Source organism: Mya arenaria, chromosome 11 (genome assembly GCF_026914265.1).
Source record: "Mya arenaria isolate MELC-2E11 chromosome 11, ASM2691426v1".
Classification (NCBI taxonomy): Eukaryota; Metazoa; Mollusca; class Bivalvia; order Myida; family Myidae; genus Mya; species Mya arenaria.
The window spans coordinates 56598168-56609195 of NC_069132.1; the positions used below are offsets into that span (position 1 = coordinate 56598168).

The 11028-nt window shown below is 37.2% G+C and overlaps 1 protein-coding gene across 1 annotated transcript; it reads left to right on the forward strand.

Annotated features, from left to right (window-relative positions):
* Nucleotides 1–59: 59 nt before the first annotated feature.
* Nucleotides 60–11001, forward strand: LOC128209321 (BTB/POZ domain-containing protein 7-like). Its single transcript, XM_052913307.1, has 8 exons — nt 60–191; nt 2488–3684; nt 4423–4631; nt 5259–5334; nt 5945–6249; nt 6483–6666; nt 7413–7798; nt 7979–11001. Exons 2-8 carry the CDS (start codon nt 2541–2543, stop codon nt 8171–8173), a joined length of 2499 nt encoding a protein of 832 aa, XP_052769267.1. The 5' UTR covers nt 60–191; nt 2488–2540; the 3' UTR covers nt 8174–11001.
* The last annotated feature ends 27 nt before the right edge of the window (nt 11002–11028 follow it).

Genomic DNA, 11028 nt, shown 5'->3' on the forward strand with positions numbered 1-11028 from the left:
TAGTTTTACCTTTAACTCACAATATTTGTATCACCTATTTACTGCCGGCCAGTTATATTAACAAATTAATGACTTCCTGTTTATAGCAATTTTGCTAGAAATAAACATGAATCTCTTTATTATTTAAAAAATAAAATGCATTATGGCTTCCTCAAATAGCTTAATTAAAACAAAGCGAATCTTAACTTCATGTAAGTAAAGTTGATATCATGGTAAAGACGCCAACTATTGTAAGAGGTTGATTTAAATGTCAGAATTTGTCTCCAAGTCCAAGTTCAACCCCAAACTCCAATGTTCTTACTCTTTAGTTTACTAGAGTCTAGTCTAACTTTTAAGTGTTAAATAGCAGTATAATGTTAATTAGGGGTATAGTTTTTTAACAACGCCACTGGGCTATCCTCGGGCTTCAGACTAGTATCAGTCTTATAAGGTTGTGGGGCATAACTAACAGAATTGAACTGTGGCGTGTTATACTAGCTACCTAGTCCATAATAATTGTACGCTGATGGATTTTTTTAGATTTTTGATATGGCAAATCCTTCACGTACAAATTGTTAAGTATCAAAAATGGGTAGTTATTCCTATCGGGATTCCGGGTTAAAGCATATTGCATCTATAAAATATGATAAAAACATGAAATTTACCAGATAATGTTATTTTATATTAGTTCCATACACAAAACATAAATATCCAACTTTTAATTGTTAGTTTGACGGGTTTTCTTAATTTCATTCTGTCAAAATGATATATACAACATGAATGGGACCTGCAAGGCACAATTTTAAAACAATGGGATCATTTCGGCCATGGCCAAGTTGTTATGATTGTATTAACGAGGTCTATCTCGAAGCTTGCCGGAGGTGACCGAGTTATTACGATTGGATCGAGTTGTTCCCCTTGGCATTAATTGTTGTCTATGTCAGTCAACTTTTGTTTTATTGGAAAGGTAGCATTGTGTTTTAATGCATTAAATGCTTGTTTTGTGCAAATAACTTGTAACTTACATGGTTAAATATGAATATAAACCTTTATGATCAATTTCAACCATAAAATATTTCACTTAATACAAGTTCAATATTTTTTGCACCAACCAGTTTAGACGTAAGGGATTGGAAGAATCCCGTATAACACGTCTATTATTTTAGACTTATAGCTACCCTGCTTCTTTAACGAGTGCCAGTACATTGAGCTGTCATACAGTACAATTCAATGTGTATACGCTTAAAGATCAAATTGTAGCACATTGGGGAATGACATCAGAGGACGCACATGCATCTTTTGGTTTAGCAATTATGTTGACCTACATTCAAGATATATTTATAAATAGAAATCATGCTTTACATTTGAATTGCCTGTTTTGAAAAACATCGGAAACAATAAATAACTTATCAGCTAAGTGTTTATTTAATATGGCATACTTATTCATTATAATTGTGTGACCATGTAAATTCGCTTTGCAAGTGTTCGGTATTTGTGCCCTGCATAGCATAAATTTAAGGGTGATTTACTGTCCATAAAATGAACGATTTTCGACATAAAATTGATGAGATCGTGAATCTGTACTTTGACAGATGTTGTCATATTAACAAAAGATGTTTCATCCACAATTTTAACTTACTACAACAAATTCTCTCCAAGATAATCGTGAAAAACCTCAAAAAGTGTTTGGATTTGTGACCTTAGCCAGTATAGTCTGTGTCCCAATTGATGTTACAGGGAGTTTCCTTTTATTGTGAATGTCTAAACAATGCCAACTGTGTTCACATGTGTAGTTGATTCTGGGTCATTTTAAGAGCATTTGTTTACTTACTTTCAATTGTTGCACTATGTGAGTCAAAGTTTTGGGGTATTTTGACACTTTTTTCTGTCCAATGTGTACATTATCAACCAAGTGTTTTTGTACAAAAAATGCGTTGCCACCGCGGGCGAGATTGCCTCATCATGGAAAATCGCGGAGATATATTCCCTGACTTGACTCGACTCGAGTGGAAATTTATAGAAATGAACGCGGTGGCCGTTATGCTTATATCGTGGGGTATAGTGAATATTAGGTGAAAACATAGCATCTGCAATAAGGAAAAATTGTGGTGATGTGCGAAATGTGCAAGAAACGCGTGGTTGGTATTGTATAAGCAGAATCATGATATGCCCTTAATCATCTGTACATAGTTGTTTAAAAATCCAGATTTCTTAAAATAATTGGAATTGCTTTCTAATCCTAGTTCAGTCTACTGAATATTTTGTAAATGATCCTGATTGTTTTGGTTTTTTTTATAAAAAAAATGTCATAATTTTGTTATTGTAATTAGCAAGCAAATACCTTTCAAATGGAATTACCAAGCTGAAGCATCAAAATTTAACACAAATGGTAATGGAGCTATCAGATAACTAGCTTATTTGTAGGTAAAATTCCTTACAGCAATTAAAATGGGTACTCATTTTAGCCCAGTGCTAGAATTATAAAGTTTTTATCAACTCTGCTTTCAGGTTATGTATGGCAGTAGCAAGGGAGGCATGAACTTATATAACAAAATATAAAAATGGGCACAAATGCATCATTTCCGGAGGCCACCCAGTCCTGCGCTGGCTCTCCGACCAAGCTCCAGGGTCTATCCCGTCTTACGCAGTCTTACACTGTCTCTGACTCTGACCTTTCTAACAGAGATAAAAAGAAGAAAACATCAAAATTTGCCACACTGCGCAAAAAGCTAACAAGAGCAAGGAGGCACAGTAAATCCCTCGACTATGGAAAGGCAATGAGAGACCTGGTTTCTTCATGGTCAACTCATGATCTAGCAAGCCTGGTTCAGCAGTATGAATCTTTAGCCTCTTTGAAGGAACTATGTATTTCATCTAATATAGCACGTTCTGCGGCCAGCACTTACGCACAAGATCTTTCTCATTTATATGATTTCAAATACTGCACAGATATAGAAATTGTTTACAAAGGCGTGTGTTTCCCAGCACACAGAGCGTTACTTTGTGCAAGAAGTCCTTTTTTTCGAGATATTCTTTCTCGACATCATGACACATACCCTAGAGTACCAATCAAACTAAGGACACCGGGTGTAGATGTAGTTCTTTTTTCTGCGTTATTACATTACTTGTATTCAGATAGTATAAATTTTGAAGAGCTAAGTGAAAACAGTCGTGTTGTATTGACAAAACTGGCAACAGAGTTGGGCATGCCTAATCCTCTGTACCAGGACCTTAGAAACTTACTGGAGTCTGGAGATTACAGTGATTCGGTGCTTGTGTTTACCAGTGAGCCAGACATGAATGAGAGTTTCTCGTCGGAGACAGGATCCTCAGAGGGTCTCAGTCGTGCCAACCTTGAGCTGCAGTGTCACAGAGCTGTTCTGGCTGCTCGCTCTCCTTTCTTTAGAAACTTGCTCATAAGACGGGCACAATGTGGAGAAGATAATGTTGATCATTCTCAGAATTTTTGCACACGGATAGTACTTGATGAGTCTGTGATTCCGAGGCGCTATGCACGTGTTCTTTTGCATGCCCTATACCTGGACACCGTTGACCTGTCACTGATAATGCGGGGCAGTGCCAGTGTGTGCAGTTTGAGTGAGGTTCAGGCCATTGTGGCCGGCCGGGGACAGATGACTGCTGTTGATGAGGCCATGGAAATCTACCAGATAGGACAGTTCCTGGATATCCCAGCCATCTCTCAAGGTCAGTGTCAAGTAGTGTTGGGAATGAAACCAAGATTTATAATAATAATTATACTATCAATTATCGGAGGATGAAAACTGATGGATGATTTAATAATAATCAGATATTTTCATACATGTATAGACTCGTGATTTGCATTTTGGATTCGTTATTTTGGAACAAATATTGATAGTCGCAGGTGATTTTCTTTTGATTGTGATTTTCAATTATAATCAATCAACAGAACAACATTCATGTAATATACATGTATTCATGTGTTATTTTATAATTTGTAAACTAGCAGCAGTAACCAGGGATTTTCTTTGTGACATGAAGAAAACCCAAGTCACAGGTGCAATTTTCTAGCTAGGGACTATTTTGAACATATTGTGCACCCCTTGGAATTCCAAAATAAGCTATCATCGACTGTTTATTTAAAACCATAATATTAGGATGCCCAACTTGTCAGGTGGTCATAGGACCCCCAGGGAAAGCCTGAGTGAAATGCTTATTGCTCTTCATTTGTATTTCTTTACTTGGGTTTCAAGGCACTCAAATGCTTTTATGAACGTGAAATAATACAAATTAGTGATACTTATTAGTTACATTGTGTAATCAGATCTATGATAAGTGGATTAAATATTGCATTGCAAAGCATGAAGATAAAGGTGTTCAATTTGATTAATATTTACCAGAATCTTTTTCTTTTTTTGTCGAACACAAATTAATTTTGATCATAATGATGGCTATTTGTTGCAGGTTGTGAGGATGTGATGGTGGAGCAGTTAAGCGTTGAAAACCTGGTTAGTGTGTTAGCGTGGAGCGAGGAGCCACATGGCTCCCCCTGGGTGCTCCGCCACGCTCTCCACTACCTGCGTGAAGAGTTCCTTCAGGTGGCTGCCTCTCCTGTCCTCTACGAACTCAGCAAGACGCATCTTCTTGAGGCTCTCAGCTCCGATCTTCTCCAGGTCTAATACCTCTGCATATATAATAGGGTTATAAGTTGTGCGTTTTGATCCGGGAGGTTGTTTTAGACAATGGTGGTATTTTGAACATTTTTGCAAAAATCAGTGTGAGTCGAATATAATCTTCCTGAGAAAACGCACCTAATAACACTTTAATATATAAATTACTGGTATAAGTCACCGAAAAAACACATTATTAAGGTTTAAATCTAATTTAGCACCATTTTGTTTTCTGTCGTCTTTTAAACATTGCACAATTATACTCAATCATTATGGTATGATGTCAGAGGAGTGTTCTACTGTTACAGTATATATGTATTATTTTTAGTAGCTTTACCAAATTACCAAATTTTAATTAAGTATTTTGTAAGAGAATCAGTATACACATGTCTTGTAATAATGTATAATCTCAGTACAGTAATTATCTTTTAATGGCATAATGAAATTATTGTAATGAAAAGTATTGTATCAAAATGTTACCTCAGAATTTTATTAAAAGAATGAAGACTATGTATTAAACTAAGTTTTGCTGCCTAATCTCAAATTTGTTTTGAAGATGCCTATAGTTTATATACAGCTCTTGTCTGAGTCTTGTTATATAGAGTAATTAAACCCATTTGTGTGTTACAGGCTGGAGAGCTGGATGTGTTGGGAGCGGTGATCCGCTGGGGGGAGCACCACCTTGTCCGCCGCATTGAGAAACGAGGTGAGACTCTTACTCATTCAAAATCCCCATCCTGTTTTTAAAAAAACCTTTCTGTTGCCCGGATTTTCCATTGCCTCAGGCAAAACTGTAGAAAATAATGGCATTTTTAATGCATTAACATTCTTTTCAGTCTTAAAAGGCTATAAAACTATAAAGATACTGAAGTACTTGAGCTGTAGTTTTTTCTCCACTCTTAGGGAATGATGATGGGGCTTCGATAGAGGAAAAATAGCGTTGTTTTGGCGAAAAGGGGAAAAATACTAACATGATTCAAATAATTTACGACTTGTTTTCAAACCTTTTATTCAACAAACCTATCAACATATTCATGAATGGCACTTTATTGCTACATTTGCTAAATGTTAAAAGGTTTAAAACAACAACATAATTGAATGGGCTTATTTTACCTGGGTAGGGCGAAAATATATACTTTTTCTGGATGGGAAACCACTGTTTAGTCTAAGTATTATTATTTTTTACAGCAATGATTTAATCCTCAAGTTTTGGTCTAACCCATAACCCTATTTTGCCCTGCAGTTCTAAAAATTGTAAGTTGGTATCTCAACGTGATAAATTATGTCTTGCTACATGTGCTGTTTTATTTTACCAGAGCCAAACCTCCTGAGTCATACAGCGCACAGTGTGAGCAGGAAGGGGGTGAAACGGCGGGACATGAACGACGTAGAGCTCCGGGACATCATGGCCGAGGTGCTGCCCCTGGTACGCATGGATCATGTGATCCCATACACAAGCGAGATACTAACAGGAGCCATCCGCCGGGGCCTTGTCAGTGTACCCCCAACACACATGCTGACTGACGAGACGGGCCACACCGCTTCTGCTTGGGTCCCGGGCCGCAACAACGCGGTCTACACAAGGCCCCGGCTCTTCACCCCATATTATGAGGAAGGCAAGGTATTAAACCAGCAAGCTTACAATGGTTTGTTGACTTAATGAGCAAATTTACACATCATTGTTCAGATCTTTGCCTTAGCTTGATTTTTATTCAACTGATATTTCACTTGTGGTAAACAGATATTACATGTTTTCTTATAAGTATATATGCTTATTGGTACATTGTATTTAAGATGAATATATATAGGAGGTTTTAGAGAGCAAGAGTGGTGATTCGTGTTTAATATTCACAGAGCCTGTTAGAGGAACGGCAAAGCTGCGGACAGGGGGCGGGGCTGTCCCGGGTGCGGCCCCTCCACATGTCCTCAATCCCCGACACCCTCTACATGGTGGATGATCCCCAGTACCTGCATCACTTCCTGTCTGCCCATCCCGTCCCTCTCCGACATGTCGACATTGTCTCGGGCACCATCCCAGGTATACATGCACTTGATAACAACAACATAAATTTTTTCTTCAGATGTGAAGTAAATATTTTAGGTACACAACTTTTATGAAATGTTTTGGTCGCACCCGTTTTATTCTTTTACTACCAGTAGATTTCAGGGATGTGATTTGTCCGTGGATTCGTGGAATTCCGCGGATCTAATGGCCCCAGAGACCCCCCCCCCCTTAAAAGCCCTTAAAAGAGCTTCTAAAAGCCATTTTTTTTCTACAGCAGTGCGCTTTTGACCCAAAGAGCACCCCATAAACACATGGGCGAAAATGTTTCAGCCCTCCAGCTGCCAGGTCAACCCTGAGATTTTATCATATAATTGAAATGAATTCTAGATAATTGTTTGTTTCAGTGTCAGATCGTAGTATTGTTTACTTAATAAGCACCAAAAGATATATTTCACCAATGGCATTGCTGAAAGTGAAATATTCGCTTTTAGTGTTCACCAGGTGAAATATATATTGCTATCTTATTCTAAAACAGTTTTTCTTTTTATTATATGCCTTATATTAGGGTTAAGTCATTCCAAAATGATGTTGTTGCAAATGTGTCCCAGCCCTGTGCGCAGTGACGTTTGATTTGGAATAGAGGGAGCTAAAATTTCTAAACAGTTAAAAATATCAATTTGATAATTTCACTGTTTTAAGCAGTTTAAAATCAGTTTTATCTCACTGATAAATCTATATAAACCACTGGAAAGCATGTAATAAAACTTGGTTTTTCACAGTGCCCAGTGCAGGAGTGTTGAAAATGATGGTTCAACGGGAACAAGAGCTGAAGTGCCTGCCAATGGTTCAGCGGACGTTTGCTCAAGCCTACCTTGACCGGCGTGCTGTCATGTACCAGCTGCATCTTCGGGTTGTGCGGGAGTTCGGCTGGCCCGACTCCACTGTGGAGGTTCTGCAGAATGTGCAGTATTACTACAACAGGGAACCCCCGCCACAACGGGACCACCCAACATACGCGGACCAGAGTTACCCTCCCTTGAATCCGAGGCGACGCCCCAGTCCCCCACCTCGACAGGAATGTCGACATCGCTCCCAGTCTCGGCAAACCCAGCATATTACCCCAGCCTCATCACCCACCAAACACTACAACCAGGGCCTTTGTGAGGTAAATTACTCACAGATTCTTCACATGGGATGTTTCAGATAAATAAGATATTTTTTTTATCAAATATGATTAAATTCTTAAATACCAGATCAAGGCAGGTAAGTTCTTCATTCTTAATTGGTTAATACCTATTATCATATAATTATCTTGCATCTTATTCAGGCATTTATTCATTTCTAGTTCAACTCTGGCAGCGATGGCAGTGAAGAAGATTTCTGTAGCGGAACATTGACCAGCCAGCGCTCGGCTTTATCAGATACCATGCCTGATATTGCCATGGCAACTGCATCTGCGTCCCAGCTTCATCTTGGAGAGGAGAACCAGCCGGATATCGGTGACGGAGGAGCTGGTCGGCATGGCATGCTCTACATCTGAGTAAAGTCACTGCTGGGACATTGCAGTGGGAAATTGCAGTCACAAGGTTTTGATGAATGAAACTGCCATGGAACAGCCTGTGTGACATAGTGTACAGCGAAACCACAGATATCCGTTTTAGCTGATGTGTCGCAATATAACTGCGCAGTAATTGTCACACAAGTGTTCAACTTGACCATGGTGACCATGGCGTGGACACTGCCCTGATGCTACACTGAACAGCAATTGTCACACAAGTGTTCAACTTGACCATGGTGACCATGGCATGGACACTGCCCCAAGGCCACACTTAACAGCTGCACAGCAATTGTCACACAAGTGTTTAACTTGACCATTGTGACCATGGGGCGGACACTGTCCCGATGTTTCACTGAACAACTGTACAGCCATTGTCACACGAGTGTTCAACATGACCATGACACGGACACTGTCCCGATGCTTCACTTAGCAACTGCACAGTCTTTGTCACACAAGTGTTCAACTTGACCATGGCTTAGACACTGCTCTGATGTATTACCATGTGGCACATCTACAATGAATTCATCTACATACAAACCATATGTAGACCTCTTGATCTTTTCTACAGACGTTAATTGTCTATACATATTTCATATACTTATATTCAAGTAGTCCATAAACTATATCTAAATATATATTATATAATTTATATATAATTTGTTAATTTAAAAGTTGTTCTATTAATGGCAGATTTTAACCCGTAATTTGTAAAGTACTTTTAAAGTATGCATATCGTGATAGTGCAATATTATGAGAACATATAACTATAATATAACTGATAGAATTGTATATATGGTTTACATGGGGTATACCTCAAAGGCATCTGTTCATGTGCTAGGATTTAATCATGGGACAACTATTCTACCTACAATATATTTGTGTTACTTTTATGTTTTTGTTTATTTCGGTTTGGGCCAGTATTCAATATTTATAAGTTTTAGCTAAAAAAAAATAAAGGGTGCTGCACCCCGTCCTTTTTTTGGTAGCATTCTTCTACCCTCATGGAGAGCCAACATTGGCACCCTCCTGCCCTCATAGAATTCAATACTGACGACTTTCAAATATTTCTGTTGTTTTAATTAATGTTCATAATATGATTAAACTTATTTGGCAGTTGACACCAAATATTACTTCATTAAAACACAATTCCTAACACATATGGTGAAATTTAAAATGTTCCCGATACAATATGCCCTTTTCTCCCTTAACACCCTGTCCCTTCTTCAGCTCCCTGTTCTTTTTAAAACCTGGCTAAAACCCTATTTTTTTATTTTAAACTTTTCTTGCAGTTTCTTATGCCATTATGACACTATTATTGACTAGTGAGCCATTAAATATGATCTTATATTCATGGGCAGAAAGTCATATTGACCTTATCTGCAACTCAGTTACTTATATCACACATCATATTCAAAGGGTCACTAGTCAACAAGTGTTATATTATATGACATTTTATTTTTAAGATGCGTTTTATTCGCAAGTGTAAGAACTACAATTATTTCATATGCTTTTTTAGACACATAATGGAAGGGTAAATTGAATGCTTCAGTGTAAGATCAGAATTTATTATATATGCTTTCTGGTGGTTTATAGAAGTTTACCAGTGAAATAAAAAAGATATTTCACTGTATCAACACCGAAAGTAGTTTTGATATTTTTTCCGGTGTTGCAATTTAAGCCAGCTCTCACGTCTAAATGAAATGAAACACAATTTCCAACAAGGTCATTTCTGAAATTTTGTTTTGTTTTCTTACAATTTGGCATGCTGTTCAGGAACATCTTACAATTTGCTGCCATTTATATACTTTTTAGGCATATGATTAAAATAAAAATTCTTACACTGTCCGGTCACAATATATTTTACATAGTGAACACCTAGTAAATATTTTACTCCAGTGTTTGGCCCCTCGTCAAATATAACTTTTGGTACTTGACCGATGAAATATATTATGTTTTAACGCTGAAACAACCCATTATCCTATATATATATATATAAACAATACGATACATAAAAAAAAAAAAATTGTCTTTGTAAATGTTGAATACTGACCCAGATGCGTAAATATGTTTTTAGAACATTGTTATGTTCGATGTGCATTTGGGATGCTGCATTTTCTAACATTGTATCACTATGGCCCCCTTTAAGGATCTCAAATCTTTAAGGCAGGTATTCCATGTGTCCACTCTCCTCTTCTGTTTTCTGCATCCGTCGCCTGCATCCCTATTTAAAAACGGAAATCATGTTCCACATGTCCGCAAAAAGAATACAGAAAATCTTTTTTATATACACACATCACATCTGATTATCATTTCAATCAGTTGAATCAATATTTATTTCAATCAATCACTTAGTATTGTCATTTAATTTCCAAAGTAACAATTGTTTTGTTTTTTACATTTATAGTTTCACCTGTTTGATATGTAATCATAAAATAGGCTTCATTAAAATGTTCAAATTAACAAAGATTGTTTAATAAGTTTCATGACCCTTATGTCTTTCTTTATTAGGGGATTTAACTGGATTAATTACAACTTTAGCCGACAGCAGACATAGAAAGCTAACAGCGTGGACGTGGAATACTGGCCTTACACTAAATTCAACAGAAATCATGTGTTTCATTATAACCATGTCACTGTGCCTTACAAAGTCACACACATCAATTAGTTTTGATTAATTATTATTATTTAAAGTATACATGACTTGTTTTAACAAGCTTTTTGTTAAAATGAAATGACACTTACGGATGATTATTGTGCATTCTTAGCTTTATCTGTGAAAGACATAGAAAAATAAACTGCTGAAAGAAATATCAATGTCTTACATATTTATATGTGTA